The sequence below is a fragment of the Spinacia oleracea genome, chromosome 3 (genome assembly GCF_020520425.1).
Source record: "Spinacia oleracea cultivar Varoflay chromosome 3, BTI_SOV_V1, whole genome shotgun sequence".
NCBI classification, from domain to species: Eukaryota; Viridiplantae; Streptophyta; class Magnoliopsida; order Caryophyllales; family Amaranthaceae; genus Spinacia; species Spinacia oleracea.
Window position 1 is genome coordinate 11,877,454 of NC_079489.1, and position 23,890 is coordinate 11,901,343.

General features: G+C 36.3%; 1 protein-coding gene and 1 pseudogene across 1 annotated transcript; one reads left to right on the top strand and one right to left on the bottom strand.

Moving 5' to 3' along the window:
• Positions 1-3,407: 3,407 nt before the first annotated feature.
• LOC110788033 (beta-glucosidase 12-like) lies at positions 3,408-11,826 on the bottom strand. The gene is made up of 8 exons (XM_056838809.1): positions 11,813-11,826; positions 9,260-9,515; positions 8,771-8,886; positions 7,869-8,086; positions 7,734-7,765; positions 5,790-5,892; positions 5,529-5,637; positions 3,408-3,582 (listed from the first exon to the last, which is right to left on the bottom strand). The coding sequence occupies exons 1-8, from the start codon at positions 11,824-11,826 to the stop codon at positions 3,408-3,410; spliced, it is 1,023 nt and encodes a 340-aa protein (XP_056694787.1).
• Positions 11,827-16,258: 4,432 nt separating this feature from the next.
• Positions 16,259-21,460, top strand: LOC110788029 (40S ribosomal protein S5-like; annotated as a pseudogene).
• Positions 21,461-23,890: the final 2,430 nt, after the last annotated feature.

Sequence of the window (23,890 nt, forward strand, 5' to 3'; positions counted from 1 at the left end):
AACAACTAAAAATTTAAATTTAAAATATGTATTTAATTAGTCAAGCAATATGAGATACGTAATTAAAACAGTTCCACTAAAATAGGAGGATCATGGATATATTCTTTTTGTTACAATTTTCTTCCATCTTTTATTTTTCCACAAATTATTTTTATTATTTTTATTTCTTTTTATATATCCATATTTTTATTTATTTTTTCCATTAAATTTTATTTTTTCCAAAATTAAAAGCTAATGGATAACACCTATGGATCTCTCATACCCAAATCCACCACAAATTCAAAACTCATCAATTTCAAACACAAGAAACCCTAAAAATAAAAAATCCCCAAATTCAAACCCTAACAATGAAAAATCCCCAAATTTGAAACCAATACCACCACCGCCGGCGGCCAGACCCAGCAGGCCACGACCACCGGCCAAGTCGCACTCAGCCCAGCGACCGGACTCGACCCGGCCAACCGACCGAGCCCAGCCGCGGAGCCCACCGTCGCGTCACCAGCAAAACTGACCAACCCCTCAAGGAAACGCGAGCCACCAGCGTCGGTGACCCACGTCCCTTCGCTGGTGGTGGCTGCTGATCCAGAATCGTCGCCCGCCCAAACTAACCCATCGGTTCTCCGCCCCGAACCGTCACCAACCCGCGACTCATCTTCCCTCTTTACCTAGTTCGACGAAGCCGCAGAGAAGAAACACCACCTACCCGCGAAGAGAGCGGCGGTCGGGTAGTGGGATGCTTACAAAAACCCGAAAAAAAAAGGGCAATGCTCGTTCTCAGGGGGAACGTACAAAAAACCGGGTTTATTTGGTAAGGGATGCAAGTTTGGCTAAGGAGGTTTTCATTCTTATTAAGGATTTTATGGGTGATTGAGTTATATTAAAGGGATGACGTTGTTTTAAAAAAAAAGAAAAAAAAAAGAAAAAAAAAAGAAAAAATATGAAAGGGTTAACAACGTGGTTCCTAAGGTGAACAGTCCTCTGTTGTTTGTTGATATATCTTGTGATGATTAGGATAATGATGAGAAAGTGGAAGAATGAATGGACGCAGTAGAAATTGAGAAAGGATGTGGATTGATATGCAGTTGAAAAAGAAACAACTTACACTTGCTACATACCTAAGCCATCTTTCCTGATCCTATCCATTTGTGTTACATTATGCTTTTGATTTTTTTTGGAACCTTTTACTTTAATTTTTATATTCTTTTTGGTATGTCACCCTCTGTTGGGAAACATACGATTTTTATTCTTTTATTTCTGTGGAACTCCTAAAAGATCGTATCTCTAAGAACTTGGCTTGTTAATTATTATGTTTTATATTCGAAATTAGTACGTTGTAACTTAACTTTGAGGCTAACTTAGTTTGCCAGCCGTTGATCGGAGGGCGCTCTAATCGGTATATATTAGTATTGTGTATTTCTACTTTTTGTTAATGCCAACAGGGGGAAATGAATGCAAACTTAACTTAAATTGATCACTTGAGTCCGTCTCACTACTCTCTTCTCGATGTAAGTTTATAAAATTTTATTTCTCGTTTTTAATTTTATTTTCGTTTATTAAAATTAATTTCAATTTTCCTTAATTTCATTTAGGAAATTTAGATTAATTTTTATAAAAATACTTTATTTAATTTATTGCTTTATATTTATGCTAATTGATTATTATTGCATTTAGTGAAAGTTTGCTTTTGTTGTCATCACCAAAAAGGGGGAATATTGTTGACCCTAAAGTTTTGATGATGACAAAGCAAACTCCTGACAATTGGTTAAGTTATGTTGCATAATAGGTTCCGAGATCCTTAGAGGGATAATGCTAAGTTAAGGAGATCCTGAGTTGGATAAACTAAGCAACGTGGAATATAAGCAAGTAATTGATCCATGTCAGACACTACATTGAAGATATAATCATTAAGCAAGTTTACAAAGGCGAGATCCTTAGGCGAGTTCCTAAGGCGAGATCCTCATATATTATGTGGATCCTCGATGTTCCAGAGAAGGAACAAATTGGGAAGACTTCGAGTGAAGCTTCTAAAGGTGCAACATGAAGACTACAACATATGAGTTTATGTTTAGGATTTATGTAAGTATTTAATATTGTTTATACGTAATTTGGAACGAAAGGAACCTAAGTATTTTGGTACGTTTTAAATTGAAATATATTAACTGTAATTATAAAAGAGTTTTAAGTTGGAAAATCTTTGTTAATAAATAAAATGAATTTAACTAATAAATGTAAACATAGGATTCTGTTTTCATTCTCCTTGTTTCTCAAGCAAAAGATTTTCCATGATCCTTAAAACTCTCCCACGTATTTCTGTTTAAACGTGCAAGTAGTGTTTTGATTTGGTCTCCCTGTTTCTCTCCAACTATGCCCATGTTACTGAGCAGTAACAGTTAGTGGGTAGTTGAGGAGAACATGGGTACCCAATCTTAGGTAAAACTCTCCTATAAAAGGAGAAGAGTTTTGGCTTTTCAAAATACAACTGATTTTTACCAAATCTATCTTAAAGAGTCTAAACGTTTTAAAAGAATCAGTTGGCAAAATAGAGTGTTCCTTGAGTTCCTTATTATTATAAGCTTTATTACGTACTAGAATCTATCTATCATATTGTATTTTGGGTTTAAGGATTGAGTGATCCTTGAGTGACTTAGAGTTAAGTCAAAGAGAGAAAGAGCGACTAAGAGTTTAGTCAAAGAGAGAAACAGTGACTTAGAGTTAAGTCAAAGAGAAAAGGAGCGACTTAGAGTTAAGTCAGAGAGAGAAAGAGTAGCACAGTAATCGAAGGGGATTGTTGTGGGGAACTCGTGTTCGAGAGGAACTCGAGTTAAAGAGTGTATTTGTAATAGAGTTATTGCATTAATATAAAAGAGTAGTGAGGTTCTTCTTGATTAGGGTCAAGAAGGTTCCTCCGTTTTATATCTTTCTTCGCTCATTGTTCTCAGTCTCTTTATTGTTTAAATTCCGCAAGAAACTTACCCAAGTTCCCAAGAAACAATTCACCCCCCCTCTTGTCAAGTGTTCCTACTGAACTATCACTTAGTAAACACTATAATATGGTATTCAAAGTCACAACGTGTTATGCCACTCGATCGAGACTCAAACTACCGCGCGAGTAATTTGATATTCGATCAATAGGAGAAAAATCTAGCCACTCCATATCATTCCCGTAAAAATCATGTACTAAGTAAATATATAAGTCAACTCTTGAATATTTTGATGTCCACGTAAAATATCGATAATACCCTTATTCAATATTTATAAACTAATGGATCACTACTTACTTACACTTTAACAAGCATATTTTTGAAATGTATGCAGGCATCACGTACACCAAATACTAGTGTAAATATATAGGAGGAGTATGACTATTTGGTTTACAACATTCTTATTAATTACTCGAGGGGCATTCCTTATTTCTTGTTTTGGAGGAAATTCTTAAACCAAAAGGCAGAAAGTTTAGGGTATCTTTTTAATCCATCTTTGTAGTCAATATAGTAGATCCCAAATCGGACGGTATAACCGGAACTCCATTCAAAGTCGTCCAACAACGACCACACAAAATAACCCTTCACATTGACACCTTCCCTACAATAAGAAAGTGATGCAATAATGATTAAGAATCCGAAAGAGAAACAAAAAAGCCTTACGTAACAATATACCTCAAATTTCCACGAAGGGAAATTTAACAAAAACAAAAAACTACTTTATAAAAAAATATTGTAATTAACTACTCTCTCCGTCTCTTTTTGTTTTTTACGTTTTCCTTTTGGGTGTCCTAAAATGTTCTTTACATTTCCTTTTATATCATCACATAAATGATTTAATATTGTATTAAAATTTATGTCCAATTATTATTTTAACCAATTAATCTATTGAGTCATTTAATATCTCACACTTTTCCATTGGGACATTAACTTTTTCTCATTTTCCCAATATCAGAATTTTGATAAGAATGAAAACATTATTAATAAACGTACTTTCCTCGTTTACATTAAAAAAGTTAGAAGAATCTCAATGCACATTAATTAGTCGTTAAAACGCGTGAAAAATACCAAACGAGACGGAGGGAGTACTTTATAATTTCTTTTATAGATGTAAGATATTACCTTTTCTCGAATTATGAATGTTAACTTAAAATTTCGGTTTTAACTTTATTGCCTATGCATCTAACTAGAGCTGATCAATATAGGCCTGACTCAGAAATTACCGGGTTTTGGGCATAATATTTTGGCCTGATGTTTGGACCTGACCCGAAAATTTTAAAACAAATACGGGCTTTGGACAACATAAAACAACAATTTTAGTTATAAATTCGGTCTGCCCCGAAAATGGCCCGAAAAGCCCGCTATTTTTTACTCGAAATAGTGGTTAAAAAATAGCGGTCTTGGGCACACATGTTAGTCTGAAGCTTGGCCCGGCCTGGTCCAATGCAATGGGCAGATCGATTTTTGTGGTCGTGACCGGACCCGAATCCAGCACGACCCGCCTTTGATAAGGTCTACATCTCACGCTTCCATTTAATTATCCCTTTTCTGTGAGACGTCACATGATATGCACCTAATAAAATCAATCCCGGATTTTTAAATCAATGTTCATAATCTGACCTAAGTACCAAATAATATTTTTATAAAGTAGTTAATTACAATATTTTTTATAAGGTAGTTTCTCATTAAAAACCGTTTATGAGTTAGTTCTTGACAAATTTTCCTTCCAAGAATCGCTCAACTTATTTGGCATTTTTCAATTTCACCATCTAAAAACAGTCGAACAAGCACTGAGACGCCATATCTGGGGCAGTTCATCGGTCCAACCCAGACCCCAAACCGAATATTAAAATATTCAAGACTCGAAGACCGAAATGGTTATGTTTGGACCGGACCGGAACCTGACCGGAAAAATCAGTCCAAAAGCCAGGCCGTTTTGGACTGATTTTAGGCTTATTTCTATTTTTTTTTTTTAAATAAGGTAAAAAAAAATAAATATGAAATCAATTATTCATCGCCTTCTTTAAAACCTAATATAAATATTTCATAATATAGTAATGTACTACCTCAATTTCATAAAAATCTTTACGGTTACTATTTGCATAAATATGAACGTAGAGAAGTTAGTAGAATATAATAAAATATGGATAAAGTAAGAAAATTGTGTTAAATGGTGGGTAAGTGTAAGAAGAAAAAAATGAATAAAGAAAAAGAAAGTGAGTAAAAAATTGTAAATATGGTGGGGTAAGAAAGATAAGGTGGTAAATTTTTACGTCCAAAAATAGAATAATAAAGAATAAAGAAAATTATGAAACGGATTAAAAACAGAAAGTGTAAAAATCATTCTGAAACGGAGGTAGTAGTAATTCTTTAAAGAAAAAACCGTTCTGGTTCAAAACCAGTCTTTATATGGGACCTGAGCGGACCAAAAATCGGGAAAATTATATTTTCCAACCCCGAGACTTGACCGTGTCTTCGGTCCTGTCCGGTCTGGTCCACTTTTCGGGTCCGGAAAGATTTTTGAACACCTCTAACCATATCACTTACTTAATTGCAAGATCTAAGAAGGCCAGATGATCATGGTGGTACTGCACCCTCATTTTATCAGTAAGTGCTTCCTCAAGTGACAATTTGTCATTGTTAACCTCATCAACACCTACAAAATTAAATAGGAAGTGTGATTATACAGTGTATTATACTACGGAAGTACGGAGTATTATTTATTTATAATCAAATTTTAGATAAACAAAAGGTGGAGAAATGAAGTTTATTTGTTTTTAGAATTTTAGTAGATCATTATCGAAGTACCATTCTCTGTAATATAAATCAAAGGGTTGTTATATCTTTTCTTCAAATAAAGCAAAAGATCTCGAATTCCTTGTGGATAAACAAACAGAAAATCTGAAGCAGCCTGTAGAATGAGAAAAAAAAAATAAAAAAATTATCGGTCTAAATTTAGGAAATAAAAAGGCCATTTGACCAAATTGGTAAAAAAAATGGACATTGTGCGACAAATTGGTTACAAAGAATTGAGAAAATCCAACCCGTAACATCATTTTTTTCTCTCTTTTGGAACTTTTTCAATTCTCCTCCTTACCCTCTTACTTAATTTTCTGATGAGTACGGAGTACTCATATTGTCAAAGAAAGTAAATCTTAATTAAAGGTTCGTTCTATTCACCTAATTTTCACTTATTTTTCCTGAACTTATTTGAACTGAACTTATCTGAACTTATTAAAACTTATGGGGCTTACTATTTACCGCCCTATATTACTCAAAATCGCCCCATTCATTTACCCATATACCCATCTTTATTTACCCCCCTAATTCAACATTTACCCATAAACCCGCCCCAAATCTAACCACCACCTCCAGCCACCATTGGCGGCCACTACCATCACGTCGTAGGCGATAAAATGCCCGATTCTTCACAAGAGTTTTTTTTTGTCCAGAATTTTTTTTAGAAACTTATGCATTTTTAGCTTGTACCATGGTACAAGCTTATGAATTTTAAGCTTGTACCATGTTACAGACTTTTGAGTTTTTAGCTTCGACCAGGTATTGACTTATGCAGTTTAAGCTTGTACCATGGAAGGAGCTAAAAATTCATAAGTTTGTACCATGATACAAGCTAAATATTCATAAGTCTGTATCTGCCTACAGACTTATGAATTTTTATCTCCTTCCATGGTACGGGCTTATTAATTTTAAGCTCCTTCCATGGTACAAGCTTAAATTGCATAAGTTAATACCATGGTCGAAGTTAAAAACTCATAAGTCTGTACTATGGTACAAGCTTAAAATTCATAAGCATGTACCATGGTACAAGCTAAAAATGCATAAGTTTCTAAAAAAAAATTCGGACAAAAAAAAAAACTCTTGTGAAGACTCGGCCATTTTGTCGCTTATGACGTGATGGTGGTGGCCGGAGGTAGTGGCCGACGATGGTTGCCGGAGGTGGTGGTGGTGCGAGAAAATTTGAAAGTAAGATTAAGTAAGGGTACTAGTGGGAAATAAGGGAAAATAATAGGGCGATTTTAAGTAATATGGGGCGGCTTTTAATTAGCGCACCGCAAACTTATTTTAGTTATAAATTGTACTTGGTCAACCCTTATTTTTTCTAAACTAAACTGAACTTATTTTTCCTGAAATAAGTGGAAATAAGATGAACAGAACATAGCTTAATATTAGGAGCAGTGAAATTCATGTGTTGGGTTTTCTCAATTCCGACTAATTTCGTGACCTAATTGTCACCGTTGTGATTAAAATTTACCAAATTATCGCTTGAGACACCTTCTATTTTTACCAAGTTGTCGCACAATGTCCATTTTTTTTTACCAATTTGGTCAAATGGCCGAAATAACAACATATAGTTCATACTGATCCGTTCTAGATTAGACTTAGCTTCGAGCCATGGCTTTTTAAAATTGAGGCTCCGTTTGGTTGAGTGTAAAACGTTTTCATGGAAAACACAATTCCTAAGTTAGTTTTCCGTTGTTTGGTTTTATGTAAGAAAAATGATGAAACAGAAGGAAAATGAAAGGGAAAGTAAGCAAGCAGTGAGAGGAGGTGTACAAGAGAGATAAGGAAAAGGAAAATGGTTTTCCATCATTGGGAAAGCAATTTACTCATAGGGAAAATGGTTTTACACTCTTTGTAAACCAAACAATGTAAAATTAAAAATAGAGGAAAACTGTTTTACGCTCTACCAAACGGAGCATGAGTGCAGCTCATCCCGAGTTATAGTATTACCTTTGGACCAATTGGAATTCCATTTCGCTCCCCTGTAAGAAACCAACCAATTAACTATCCTTTAAAGTAGACCGACCATAGTTGAGATTGATGGCGTCAATTTTTTCTATTGTTTATAAACATACGTTATATTACCTGTTTGTGTGACAGTAGAATCAGTGAGGTAACTGGGTTTTGCAAGCTTCAGACGAGGAGAATCAGCTGCATAATTGGTAGTGTAATAATTCAATCCCAGAAAATCAAAAGATCCATTCACCATCATTGACTGCTCCGCGGAGAATTTAGGCAACCGGTCTCTTACAAGAGAACGCATGGTACGTGGATACTCACCTTTTGTTATTGGATCCATAAACCTGTTTGAAACCTTTCCAACATAAGAACCCATTTCAACTTCTTATTTTAAATGTAACATTACATATTTACATTAACATCGAGATAAATCTTAGTAGGCCTTATTCGAGCCTATATCAAAGGATAGTACAACCACATATAAGGATGAGCTCGAATTATATGCAGTTGTACTCTCCTTTTATATGAGCAAGAAGTGGCCGACCCATTGAGATTTATTATGGTATCAGAGCAGATGTTCATGACCCATTATTAATACCCGATAATGGAGAGTCCAGTGAATTGAAAAATGGGAAGATGAAAGAATTTGAAATTCGTTTGGAGCAAGAAAGCTCAACATAATTGATTGCCCTAAGTAAAGGTCGGTCATTTACCCTCAAGCTGGAAGACCAAATTAAAGAAGGCCCAACGAGAAAGTGATGGGCTTTCCGAATTAAAAGAGAAATATATAGGTTTACATGTGAGGGAGGGTGTTAACGTAATAATTTACATGTGAGTTGGGACAAATTGTTTCGCATGAAAAAATAAGAGGGAAATTGATTTTTGTATATGAAAACTTGCCACCTAGGCTTATATATGGTCAATATCATCTCTTGTAAGAGCTTATATATGGTATGACCCGATGAGTTTATCATATCGACCAATAAATTTGAGTGGTACATAAAAATGTGAGAATATACATAGCTCACCATCCAAACATGAAGTCAAGCGCTCTCACGGCTGCAAGCTGATGGCGCGGTACTTGTGACAGTGGAACGAACCAGTTTGCCACTAACGTGATACCGATTACACCATTTTGAGATGCCTACGAATGTCATACAATAATGATAAACTATTAAATCTCCAAGAAATTGAAGAAATCATGTAAATTCATACTTGCAGAAATGCAAAAGTTACGCTACAAGAAATTGTACTATTAACGACGGGAAATCCCGTCCCTAAAGGACAATAATTGTTGATGAACGACGGGATTTTCCGACGCGAACCCGTCATAAAAGGGGGTCGACGTTAATGGAAAATCCCGTCGTTAACCCGTCGTAAAAGACATTTGCGACAATTGTTCCCGTCTTTGTTGGGTTGTTATCCCCGTCGCAAAAGCACTTTTACGACGGGAATTTTACCCGTCGTTATTAGGTTGTCATAAAAAATACAAATTTTTGTAGTGTTAGTTTGTAAACCTGATATTTACGCCTATACAAGTCAACTGCTGTTGCATGAGCAAGAAGCTGATGGTGAGCAACCAAGTATGGCTCAGTAGCTGAATCTCCACCGGTACAATTAAGCTTCTGCCACTTTGAACATCGGCCAGGTGGAAAGTTTCCGGTAGCATATCCACGACTAGTATAGGTCCAAGGTTCATTCAGTGTCGTCCAATGCTTCACTTTGTTGCCAAATTCCTCGAAGCAAACATTTGCATAATCCCTAAAATCATCCCTGCAAAATTGTAACAAGGATTTTAATTGTTTATATTTCGAGATTATGCACAAGTTTGAATATAACATGTTTTGTTTTCGTAAGTAGAGAGCACAACAAGGTATTCTGTTCAAATTTTAGGATCCGAAACCAGAACTTGTTACAACTTGTTGATTCTGAGTTTTGATGATGACAACGCAAACTTCCTAATCGTTGTTTAAGTGTGTTTTTGGAATGCTAAGTTAGGGAGTGCCTGAGTAGGACAAACTAAGCATGTGGAACAAACACTAAGCAATGCATGGAATTTCTAAAGAATCGATCAAGTCTGCATATGAAGGTTGTTCCCAAGACAGTTGTTCCCGAGACAGCAGGAACAGCTGTTCCCAAGACAGCGGGAACAACTGTTCCCAAGACAGCGGGAACAGCTGTTCCCAAGACAGCGGGAACAGCTGTTCCTAAGACGACTGTTCCCACGACGGCTGTTCCTAAGACGGCTGTTCCTAAGACGGCTGTTCCCAAGACGGCTGTTCCCACGACGGTTGTTCCTAAGACGGCTGTTCCCAAGACGGTTGCTCCTAAAGCAGGCTGATCCTCAACGACTGATCCTAAAGCAAGTTATTAAGGGTGCTCCTCATATAGTATGAAGATCATCAAAGTTCCGGAGAAGGAACAATGTATGAAGCATTCAGGTGATGCTTCAAAAGGTGCCAACATAGAAGCTACAACATATGAGTTTATGTTTAGATTTTATGTAAGTATTTTAATAACGTTTATGCATAATATGGAACAAAAGGAACACGTGTGTTTTAATATGTTTGAGAAAATAGTTTTTGTAAATAAAATAAAGTTTTATAAAGGAAAATCTTTTGGAAAATAAATAAAACGATTTTGAGAAAATCAACATTGGATTCTGATTTAGAATTCCTTGTTTTCCAAGAAAAGGTTTTTACTTGTTCCTAAAACTACTCCCACTATTTTCTCTAAAATTGAACGTGTTAAAAGTGGTTTGAAGAAGTCTCCCTGTTTCTCTCAATCAACGTGCACGTTACTGCTCCCAGTAACTGTTAGTGGCCGTTGAGGGGAACATGGGAAACTGACCAAGAAAGTTCTTCTATAAAAGGAAAAGGTTTTTCATTTCTCAAATCACAACTGACAACGTGCAATATTTCTAAAGAACTTAAGAGTTTTTATAAAAAGTCAGTTTGCGAAAGAGCGTGTTCCTAAAGTTCCTTTATTGTACATAAGCTTTATTGAATACTAGAGTTTTCATAATTCGAGTTGTAATTGTGGGGTTAAGGATCGAGTGATCCTTGAGTTGTGGGGTTAAGGATCAAGTGATCCTTGAGTTTTGAGTGTAAGGGTTGAGTGATCCTTAAAGTGACTTAGAGTCAAGTCAGCGAGAGAGTGTGAAAGGAGCAAGCACAGTAATCAACGGGGATTGCTGTGAGGAACTCGTGTTCAAGTGGAACTCGAGTTATTGAGTGTGTTGTATTCGAGCGATTACAATATATAAAAGAGTTTGAGGTTTTCGCTTCTTGATAAGGATCAAGAAGTTTCCTCAGTTTTCACATTCTTCGTACTAATTTGTTAGTTGTTCCTTTAATTTCTAAATTCCGCAAAGGAACACCCTAAGTTCAACGAAACAATTCACCCCCCCCCCCCTCTTGTCAGTGTTCCTACTGGAATATCAGTTGGTATCAGAGCGGGATCTCACAAAAATACAGGAAACCCTGTTGAGAAAAAGTTCCTGGAAAGTATGAACACTCACGAGAAACTCGAAGAAGGTTATTCAACTCAAAGACCTCCAATGTTCAATGGAAAATTCTATACATATTGGAAGAACAGAATGGAGATCTTTATCAAGGCAGAGAACTATCAGTTTGGCGAGTCATAGAAGTCGGTAACTTCGAGGTAACAAAAACCAATGCTGAAAATGAGGTAGTTCCTAAACCTATTTCTGAATTTGTGAAAGAAGATTTTGAAAAATATGAAATCAACGCTATGGCTGTTAAGATTTTGCATTGCGGCCTTGGACCTCATGAACACAATAGAGTTATGGGGTGCAAGAGCGCAAAGCAAATCTGGGATCTCCTTCAAGTAACACATGAAGGAACAAATGAGGTCAAACGTTCTAAAATTGATTTACTGATGTCTAAATATGAACGTTTTGAAATGCATCCACAAGAAACAATTCAGGAGATGTTTACTCGGTTCACTAACATTACTAATGAACTTGTTTCCCTTGGAAGAATTATTCCCTCTGATGAACAGGTTAGGAAAATTCTAAGGAGCATGCCTCAAGATGATCGATGGAGAACCAAGGTCGCTGCATTGTTTGAAACCAAGGATTTCACCAAATTCAACATTGAGCAGCTGGCAGGATCCTTAATGACACATGAACTACATCTAGGATCAGCTGTTCCTGAGAATCCCAAGAACCAAGGTCTTGCTCTCAAGGCTGAGGAACTGGAGGATTCAGAACCGGATGAAGAAGAGGCTGCCACTTTGGTCAGAAGGATGAAAAGATTATACAGAAACCTCAGACCGGGAAATCAAAAAGGAAGGAACTCCGGAAGAAGAACAATTGGTTCCAAATCCGGCCAAGGATGCTTCAAATGCGGTGATCCAGACCATCAAATCCGGGAGTGCCCTCAGTGGGAATATGAAAAAGGAAAAGGAGAGGATCGGCTCAAAGAAAGATGCAACAAACCCACCTTTTCCAAACCCAAAAAGGCAATGATTGCAGCATGGGGAGATGTTACAGACTCGGAGGACGATGATGACCAACCAGAAAAAGAAACTGCCAACCTGTGCCTCATGGCAAAGATTGATGGAACAATGCAAGATCCATCAAACGAGGTAAGTTCCACAACCTCTCAATCTTTTTCTAATAACAGGTTAATTGAATCACCAATTGAAACTCTAGTATTTTTTGAAAAGCTTAGTGTAGTAAAGGAACAAAGTAATAAGGCATTGGAGCCCAATAAAGATCACATGACCTACCTAAATAATGTTAGATATGAGGTACAAGGTAGGTTCTTGGAATTGCCTGACAGGAATAACTCTCTCCAAGACTCTCTTGGAAGAGTTAAAAATGCACATACTATTCTTGATGAAACTGATAATATTGATAAAGTTCAGGAGCAGGAGAATTTCGATATTGGTTTAATTCGCCTTACAGATAATGATGAGGAAGATTCTCCAGCTGAACTACATAAGAAAGATCAAGGAATTCCTGTGCAAGAGGAACAAGCAGAAAATCAGGGTGTTCCCATGCAAGAGGAACAAGCAGAAAATCAAGGTGCTCCCATGCAAGAGGAACAAGTAGAAAATCAGGGTGTTCCCATACAAGAGGAACAAGTAGAGAATCAAGGTGTTCCTATGCAAGAGGAACAAGCAGATAATCAAGGCGTTCAAAGGACGGAAGCAACCTTGGATGTTCCCGTGGCTCAATTTCAACCTAAGCCATGGAAACATCAAAGCTCCCATCCAATGAAACTAATTGTCAGCGACATTAGAAAGGGAATTCAAACAAGGTCTCAACTCAGAAACTTTTGTGCCTTTCATGCGTTCCTTTCCACAATAGAGCCAAGAAATCACACCGAAGCTCTGGAAGATGCTGATTGGATAACAGCCATGCAAGAAGAGCAAAATGAGTTCGAAAGGAACAAGGTGTGGCACCTGGAACCCAAACCTAAGCACCAGAAAGTGATAGGACTGAAATGGGTGTTCCGGAACAAGAAAGATGAACATGCAACAATCATAAGGAACAAGGCAAGGTTAGTGGTCAAAGGCTACAATCAACAGGAAGGTATTGATTTCGAAGAAACTTTTGCTCCTGTTGCTAGATTAGAAGCTATAAGAATCTTGATTGCCTTTGCTGCTTTTATGGGTTTTAAACTGTACCAAATGGACGTCAAATGTGCTTTTTTAAATGGTTTTCTAGAAGAAGATGTCTATGTGGAACAACCTCCTGGTTTCGAAAATCCTGAATTTCCCAACCACATCTATAAGCTTGATAAAGCTCTTTATGGATTGAAGCAAGCGCCTAGATCGTGGTATGATAGATTATCTAAATTCCTTTTGCAAAATGATTTTAAACGAGGCAGAATTGACAAAACTTTATTTCTAAAATCAAAAGGAGCAGACTTGTTAGTTGTACAAATTTACGTTGATGATATATTATTTGGTGCAACTAACGAAATTTTATGCAAGGAATTTGCAAATTTAATGAGCAGCGAATTTGAAATGAGTATGATGGGGGAACTAAATTTCTTCCTCGGTTTGCAAATCAAACAAACCAAAGAAGGAATCATGATCCACCAACAGAAATACGTGAAAGAACTCCTCAAAAAGTACGAAATGGAAACTGCCAAAGTGAATCACACACCAATGGGAACAACCACAAGATTAGACGAAGATCCCAGAGGAACAAGTGTGAATCAAACAAGATACAGAGGGATGATTGGATCCCTGCTCTACCTAACTGCAAGTAGACCTGACATTTCATTCAGTGTAGGCTTATGCGCAAGGTTCCAGTCAAACCCAAAGGAGTCTCACATGACTGCTGTAAAGAGGATTCTCAGATACCTCAAAGGAACAGACGATTTATGTTTGTTCTATCCAAGAAGTGGAACATTCGACTTAAGAGGATATGCTGATGCTGATTATGCTGGTGATCTGGTAAATCGTAAAAGCACATCAGGTATGGTTCAATTCTTAGGTCCCTGCATGGTTTCTTGGGGTTCCAAGAAACAAAACAATATTGCTTTATCCACAGCTGAAGCTGAGTACGTAGCTGCTGCTGCATGCTGCTCTCAAATCCTTTGGATAAAACAACAGTTAAGGGATTTTGGTATCACATATGACTGTGTTCCTATTTATTGTGATAATACTAGTGCAATATGTATTTCTAAAGATCCAGTTCACCATTCCAGAGTCAAGCATATACATATTAGACACCACTTTCTTAAAGATAATGTAGAAAAAGGTTTAATTAAGTTGGATTTTTGTCAAACAGAAAATCAAATTGCAGATATCTTGACTAAACCTTTAAGCAGAGAGAAGCACGAGAAAATGAGATTGGAACTGGGAATGATCAAGCTAAGATAAGGAAGCAGGAAGATCCTCTAAAGGTATAAACTTTAATATTAAATGCCTGGCCTTAATATTATATTCATAATTTTACGTGCGAAAGCATAGCTGAAGTTTACCATCGTTAGGGATCGACCTACATAATGAAAGTGCATAATACATGATTAAATAAATGAATCAATAATACGAGATGCAAAAATAAGCTGTTCCACAACCAGGTTTACCGTTATCATTTTTCCTGTATTCTCTCCAATTCTCCAGTTATCATTTATTTTTATTTTTATCTTTATCTTTTTTTTCTCCTCGAAATTTTTTCTTTCCGAATTTTTTTTTGTTTATCTTCCACATACATAAACCTCACAAATTTATTTCTTAATCCTCAAGTTCTTCCTGTTCCCAACATCTAAGAAAACAATGGAAACAATCCCAATGGATCTCAACTACTCAACCCCCACACCAACAAATACACGTTTATCCCAGCCCCGACGGTCGCCCACACATCAACCACCCCTCCTGCTCAGGTCGCCGAAGAAAACAAAGAGGACCACCACCGACCCGCGAAGAATCCGCGGCAGTCGGGTGGTGTGGTTATTGCAAAAAAAAAAAAACAAAAAAAACAAAAATAAAAGAATTACGGATTGTTCTAAGGGGGAATTTACCTTATTCCGGTTGATGATGCAAATTTGATGACGAGGTGTGCAATTAATATTGAGGATTCATGGGTTATGTACTATATTAAAGGGAAAACGTTGTTATACCCAAAAAAAAAAAAAAAAAAAAAAAAAAAAAGTTAACAACGTGGTTCCTAGGGTGAACAACTCTCTGTTTGTTGAAATTCTTGTGAGGATGAGGATGATGAGGGGGAACAAGGTGAGGAGGATATTATAAAAGAAAAGGAACAGGCATCCAAAGTCCCTCAACCCATTGATGTTGTTCCTAAGACTAAACCCTTCACCCTTAAACCTGATCCGCTACTTTGATTGTTACCTTGGTTTTTTATTTGTTTGGAACAATTTTTTTCTCTATTTTATTTTTTATGTAACCCTCAGTTTGGGTGACATCATTATTATTTTTATTTTTAGAACATGTGGAACCTAAAGCTTGCATCTCTAAAACTTGGTTGATTTCTTTTGTTATATATTATGTTTACAATTAATTATGCATGTTGAGACTTGACTTTGAGGCTAACTTAGTTTGCCAAACGTTGATCGTGGGGCGCTATGAATATTCTATTACTGCCTTGTATTTTCTCTTTTTGTTAATGCCAACAGGGGGAAAAGAATGCAAACTTTGTTTTAACTTGATCTTACCTGTCTCCATGTCCCTCATTGCCTCACTTCTCGCTGCTGTAAGTTTTTGTTTTAAGTTTTCAATTTGTTTCACTTTTTTTTCCGTAAATTTTTTCATTTCCATTTTTGTGTTTTAAAAACTTGTTTAAGATTGCAAATAAGTTCGATTTTTTTGGTAAAAGTTTGCTTATGTTGTCATCACCAAAAAGGGGGAATATTGTTGATTCTGAGTTTTGATGATGACAACGCAAACTTCCTAATCGTTGTTTAAGTGTGTTTTTGGAATGCTAAGTTAGGGAGTGCCTGAGTAGGACAAACTAAGCATGTGGAACAAACACTAAGCAATGCATGGAATTTCTAAAGAATCGATCAAGTCTGCATATGAAGGTTGTTCCCAAGACAGTTGTTCCCGAGACAGCAGGAACAACTGTTCCCAAGACAGCGGGAACAACTGTTCCCAAGACAGCGGGAACAGCTGTTCCCAAGACAGCGGGAACAGCTGTTCCTAAGACGACTGTTCCCACGACGGCTGTTCCTAAGACGGCTGTTCCTAAGACGGCTGTTCCCAAGACGGCTGTTCCCACGACGGTTGTTCCTAAGACGGCTGTTCCCAAGACGGTTGCTCCTAAAGCAGGCTGATCCTCAACGACTGATCCTAAAGCAAGTTATTAAGGGTGCTCCTCATATAGTATGAAGATCATCAAAGTTCCGGAGAAGGAACAATGTATGAAGCATTCAGGTGATGCTTCAAAAGGTGCCAACATAGAAGCTACAACATATGAGTTTATGTTTAGATTTTATGTAAGTATTTTAATAACGTTTATGCATAATATGGAACAAAAGGAACACGTGTGTTTTAATATGTTTGAGAAAATAGTTTTTGTAAATAAAATAAAGTTTTATAAAGGAAAATCTTTTGGAAAATAAATAAAACGATTTTGAGAAAATCAACATTGGATTCTGATTTAGAATTCCTTGTTTTCCAAGAAAAGGTTTTTACTTGTTCCTAAAACTACTCCCACTATTTTCTCTAAAATTGAACGTGTTAAAAGTGGTTTGAAGAAGTCTCCCTGTTTCTCTCAATCAACGTGCACGTTACTGCTCCCAGTAACTGTTAGTGGCCGTTGAGGGGAACATGGGAAACTGACCAAGAAAGTTCTTCTATAAAAGGAAAAGGTTTTTCATTTCTCAAATCACAACTGACAACGTGCAATATTTCTAAAGAACTTAAGAGTTTTTATAAAAAGTCAGTTTGCGAAAGAGCGTGTTCCTAAAGTTCCTTTATTGTACATAAGCTTTATTGAATACTAGAGTTTTCATAATTCGAGTTGTAATTGTGGGGTTAAGGATCGAGTGATCCTTGAGTTGTGGGGTTAAGGATCAAGTGATCCTTGAGTTTTGAGTGTAAGGGTTGAGTGATCCTTAAAGTGACTTAGAGTCAAGTCAGCGAGAGAGTGTGAAAGGAGCAAGCACAGTAATCAACGGGGATTGCTGTGAGGAACTCGTGTTCAAGTGGAACTCGAGTTATTGAGTGTGTTGTATTCGAGCGATTACAATATATAAAAGAGTTTGAGGTTTTCGCTTCTTGATAAGGATCAAGAAGTTTCCTCAGTTTTCACATTCTTCGTACTAATTTGTTAGTTGTTCCTTTAATTTCTAAATTCCGCAAAGGAACACCCTAAGTTCAACGAAACAATTCACCCCCCCCCCCCTCTTGTCAGTGTTCCTACTGGAATATCAGTTGGTATCAGAGCGGGATCTCACAAAAATACAGGAAACCCTGTTGAGAAAAAGTTCCTGGAAAGTATGAACACTCACGAGAAACTCGAAGAAGGTTATTCAACTCAAAGACCTCCAATGTTCAATGGAAAATTCTATACATATTGGAAGAACAGAATGGAGATCTTTATCAAGGCAGAGAACTATCAGTTTGGCGAGTCATAGAAGTCGGTAACTTCGAGGTAACAAAAACCAATGCTGAAAATGAGGTAGTTCCTAAACCTATTTCTGAATTTGTGAAAGAAGATTTTGAAAAATATGAAATCAACGCTATGGCTGTTAAGATTTTGCATTGCGGCCTTGGACCTCATGAACACAATAGAGTTATGGGGTGCAAGAGCGCAAAGCAAATCTGGGATCTCCTTCAAGTAACACATGAAGGAACAAATGAGGTCAAACGTTCTAAAATTGATTTACTGATGTCTAAATATGAACGTTTTGAAATGCATCCACAAGAAACAATTCAGGAGATGTTTACTCGGTTCACTAACATTACTAATGAACTTGTTTCCCTTGGAAGAATTATTCCCTCTGATGAACAGGTTAGGAAAATTCTAAGGAGCATGCCTCAAGATGATCGATGGAGAACCAAGGTCGCTGCATTGTTTGAAACCAAGGATTTCACCATTACTTCGATCTTTGATTTTATCTGCGCACATAATTAAGCTAGGAACACATTACTTTTGGCACTATACACACTGATAGAAATTATACGCAGAGTATCGATATTCGCTTATAAAATATTTACTTCGTTCTTATTTACATGATACAACTGAGTTTTGGACACTATTCACAATTTCACACAAGCTACTTTGATTTCCTTTTGTTATTTATACATAAGAAAAAACATAGTCGTGTGGGGTCTTATTAGATTTGTCTCAATAAATATTTTTTAAATATCAACTTTTTATAATTTTAACTTATCCATAATAAGATATATTAATGTTTGAAATCATGCATTAATTGGCAAACGTGCCTAAATAATTGTGTCATATAAAAAAACAGAGGAAGCACATCCTAATCTAGGAGAATATTTTGTGTACACTCTCTATCATACACGAAATATAATCTATCTATTACTATATACTAAAAGAGGAAGCACATCCTAATCTAGGAGAATATTTTCCCGCCAAAATATTTTTTATTTTTTTACTTTAAATACATTACGCTTTTTTAGGAAACTAAGATAAAAATATATTTTAATTACTATAAATGTGTACTGCATAATATATTATTGGAGGAAAGCTAAATCAATATTACTTTTTCCTTTATGATATAATTTTATTTATGTGTTATTATAACTTTTTAATTTGATAAGAAATATAAAATATATTGGTAATTTAATGAACTTCTAATGTTAGTCTACTATTAATAATATAATACATGGTAACTGGTAAGTAAGAATGTTAATTAAACGGTTTTTTCATGAAATGCCCCCGAGGTTTGCCAAAATGCACCAAATACCCTCGCGTCTTTTGAATCACATAATATACCCCTATTTTTCCGTACTGTTCATGAAATGCACTTGGAGTTAACAGATGTTAGTCCTCCGTTAGCTGCATTTTACCATTTTACCCTTAATACATGTTATTCGACGTAAATTCAAAAAAAAAATCTCAAACTTATTCTCTTTCTCTCTCCTCTCCCTTGTTCTTCCTCCTGCTCTCTAGTCGCCGGCGGCGGTCGATAACTCTCTGGTCGTCGACGGAGGTCGATCTTCGATCACTGGTCGCCGGCGATCCTAACTCACGATTTTGAAGTATTACGGTTCGATGGCCATCAAATTGCAAATGGTCGCCGGATTTTTTTGTGCGTTCTTCGGCGTTTTGATCGAAGGATTGATCGGATTTTTATCGGAGGGTAGTCGGTGGTTTGGTTGCGATTCTTGGGTTTGTTGTTTGGAGCAAGACATCCCATTCCTCATTCGGCAATTTACCTCGGAACTGTTTGAGGGAGAGGACGTTATCTTCAATCCCAGGTATAATTTTATGTTTTCTTGGGCTGAAAATCAAACTAATTTGTTTTTTATAGCATGAATTAGCATAACTGTATAGAGAATTGTGGTTTCAAATAAATTCGTTTTATTTATTTATTGAATTGTAAAGACAAAAAAACCCGGATCGCACCGGAATTGAATAGTTTATGAATCACGAGAAATTGAACTGTAAATAATGAAAACAAATAAAATCGTAATTGAATTTTGAAAAAATATAATTGTTTGTTTGAATTTGGTTAAGTTCACCATCTAATCCCTTGAATCAGCCATATGACCATATCCATGACAGTATAAAGTTTACATGTTTTAGGTGGGATCGGAAGGCAGAGGGAGAAGAAGACTAAAATAAAAGATTTTGAGGGGAAGAAATCGCCTTATGAGATTTTTAGCGCATGAAGGAACAATGAGCTCGTTGGGAAATTCAAGTCTAGATTGGTAATATCTCTTGTCTATCTATGTATAGTTTTTCATAATTTCATAGATTTTGTGGTGGTGTTCTCTGGTAGAGTGTTATTGTGTATGTGTATGTATGCTGCTGCAACATTTTGGACTTGTTTTTGGTATTGTTTGAGACTCCAATTTGTGCAATTTTATAGCTGAATGTGGATGGATGGAACTTATACATGTATGATTGTCTTCACAACAGCAAGATAAAAACTGCCCTTCCAAAAAAAAGAAAAAGAAAAGTCCAGTCATATACAGTTGTCTTATTATAGATTTATAGGCATTTGATATGTAGGTTCATGACATGGCTTTGGCTTTGGCTGATTACATTGGAGTGACTGCTGTTAAGCACGCCACATATGTGCCTCACAATGCTGGAAGTTATCAAATGAAGCGTTTTAGGAAGGCTCGGTGCCCTATTGTTGAGAGGTTGACCAACTCTCTTATGATGCACGGACGCAACAATGGAAAGAAGCTTATGGCTGTTCGCATTGTGAAGCATGCCATGGAAATTATCCACCTTTTGACTGACTTGAACCCCATCCAAGTTGTTGTTGATGCCATCATCAACAGGTACCCAAAACCCTTCCCCTTTGGTGTCTTCTTTATGTTCTTTCCGTTGAGGCTTTGCACCTAATTATCATGTATAGAACGAGGAAAGAAATGATAGGTATTGGTTCACAAGTTCGCAATACAAATGCATTTTTGCAACACTAATGTTTTCTTGAACCATATTGTGTGATGCAGTGGACCAAGAGAAGATGCTACCAGAATTGGTTCTGTTGGTGCTGTGAGGCGTCAAGCTGTTGATATCTCACCATTTAGGCGTGTTAATCAGGCAATCTATCTTCTGACAACTGGAGCTCGTGAGAGTGCTTTCAGGAACATTAAGACCATTGTCGAGTGCCTAGCTTGCTGATGAACTCATTAATGCTGCCAAGGGTTCATCCAACAATTCACTCTTCTTGTAACCACCATTTATGAGTTGTTACATGATTTCATGTGTAGCTTATCTGCTTGATTTAATAATACTTTTAAGAACCAACAATATACATTTGATGATGTGTAGGCTGGCTATTTAATTTTTGATATGCTCATGATTTGATTGTTAAAAACTTAAAATGTACACGGGTGGTACATATTTTGGTCATGGTTTGAAGAACTTTAATTGTCACAGAGATAACTACGGAGTATGATTCTTAAAATGTACATATTGCCTTCATTGTTTGAAAGATGTCCAGAGCCACACTGTGGTCACCAAATGCGTATGTTGCTGAGTATTTTTTTAATTTTTATTTATGATTTGCAGTTATGCTATCAAGAAGAAAGATGAGATTGAAAGAGTTGCCAAGGCCAATTGTTGAGTTAGGGATTATGTTGAGCTTAAGTTTTTTGTCACTTGTTTCTTGAATTTTGGATTATATGGATTTCCTATAAGAATCAAAGTTGTTCTAGATTTTCTATAAGCAGCAAGAACATATCGGCTATATTTTGATCCCTAGGCTTAATAAAAGTAGCCGGTAGATTCAAATTCTTCCGTTTAAAGCAATTTGGGTATTTGGTGCAACTTTGTTTACAAATAGGTGTGTGTTGTGCAATAAGTTTAAAAATAGGGGCATTTTGTGAATTATAAACATGACTTAACGGAGGACTAACGGAAGGTCGGTTTAGGGGCATTTGGTGCAAACTTAGGGAAAAATAGGGGTATATTATGTGATTCAAAAGACGCGAGGGTATTTGGTGCATTTTTGCAAACCTCGGGGGCATTTCATGAAAAAACCGTTAATTAAAATAATAATACATGGTAAGTAAACTAACATATAAGTTTATTTATCAAGATTTTACTCAATTCAAAATATGTTGTATTTGACTAACTCGGTTATGCTCGGGTCTTTTCAAAAATTAGTCTTGAGTCATTCGGGTTTGGTTAACGTTGTTAGATCGTTCTACATACAAAGTAAATGACTATAATTTTTAACTTTGTATAGTAATATGCAAATTAATTTAGTTCATTTGAATATTTTTTTTACACAACTTTGAATTTATACTTTTTCATATATTCTTTTTACTTTCATGTTTTCCTAATATCACAAGTCTTTTAGTCACTATTAAAATAATAAATTGTTTTAGTAGTAGCCGTGCGTTGCACGGGCCCTAAACTAGTTCTCTTCTACGACAAGGACAACAATCTGTGGACTATGGACCATGGTGCACATAGAGCATGGTGCACCATGTGCACCAAAAGAACACATGTGCATAAACAAAAGAACATGGCACTACGACAAAAGAACATGCAATATAATATTTTACTTTTTTGTTATAAAAAATCACAATTCATTAAAAATATATGTCCATGTTTTTTTTACGTAAACAGATGTTCTTTTAATTATATACTAATGTTCTTAAGGTGCACCATGCTCTATGTGCACCATGGTCCACCTTCTAAATTGCGCAAGGACAATCACCTACTCTTCTACTACGCACGCCTTATTGTTGTGCATCGCTATTCGACGTCCTCAATCGCTAAAAACGCCCTCGTATTTTTGATGAAAGGACAATTTCCCCTTTTAAAGAAAATTACCCCCTCCTCCTTCACCCTTCCCCTTCCCCTTCACATTTTTAAACTTTTTTTTAATCGAAATTAATATATAAACAAATACATTTTTTAAACAAAAAATTCTAACAATTTTATTTTTTTCAATTATATTAATTATCTTAATTAAGAAATCCGGTAATTAATCTTTTTTCTTGGCAACACTTTTTTACATATCCGAAACTAAAAACGAAATAATAAACTAAAATTTTATTTTTATTACATTCGTTTTTACCTGTGGGGAAAAAAAATTCATTTTTTTTAAAACACAAGGGCCGCTCGGAATTGGCGGCCCGGTCCATGGTTCGTCCACCCGGAATTGGCGGACCGAACCATGGTTGGTCCACCCGAAATTGGCGGCTCGAGCCATAGCTGGAACGCCAATTCCTGGAGGCCCAACCATGGTTTGGGCCGCCAATTCCGGGTGTACCAACCATGGTTTGGGCCGCCAATTCCGGGTGGACCAACCATGGTTTGGGCCGTCAATTCCGGGTGGACCAACCATGGTCCGGGCCGCCAATTCTGGGTGGACCAACCATGGTCCGGGCCGCCAATTCCGGGCGGCCCTTGTGTTTTTTTAAAAAAAATGAATTAATTTTTTTTCCCGCCAGGTAAAAACGAATGTAATAAAAATTAAAAAAATAGTTTATTATTTCGTTTTTAATTCCGAATATTCTAAAAAGTGTTGCCAAAAAAAAAGAATTGAATAATTATTGAATTTCATAATTAATATAATTGACAAAAATAAAAAAATTTAGAAGTTTTTGTTTAAAAATTGTAGTTTAAAATTTTTATTTGTTTATATATTAATTTCGATTCAAAAAAAAGTTTAAAAAATGTGAAGGGGGATGTGAAGGGAGATGGGGTAATTTTATTTAAAAGGACAAAATCGTCCTTTCATCAGAAATACGCGAGCGTTTTTAGCGATTTAGGACGTCGAATAAAAATCCCCTTATTGTTAGGATCAATGGAATACGCTCCAAAAGTAGAGATTTACGTAAATAATCTAACAAGAACGAATGCAGAAAACTTCAAGAGAACCTGGATATTTATGAGTGAAAGTGTCCCATATACTCGAGCCTCGTCCATCTTCATAAACTGCACCTTCATACTGTTAAAAGAAAAACAAATTTCCTTAAAAAAACCAATCACTTTAATATATATGTTTTGGCCTTTTCATGCCCACTGTTATAAGTTTGTA

Excerpts from the sequence above, each read along its gene's own strand:
- LOC110788033 (XM_056838809.1), bottom strand. Across the intron at positions 7,766-7,868 it reads TTCTACTGTCACACAAACAG|GGGAGCGAAATGGAATTCCA; the intron begins GTAATATAACGT and ends GGTTTCTTACAG. Across the intron at positions 5,893-7,733 it reads GAATTCCAATTGGTCCAAAG|GCTGCTTCAGATTTTCTGTT; the intron begins GTAATACTATAA and ends CTCATTCTACAG.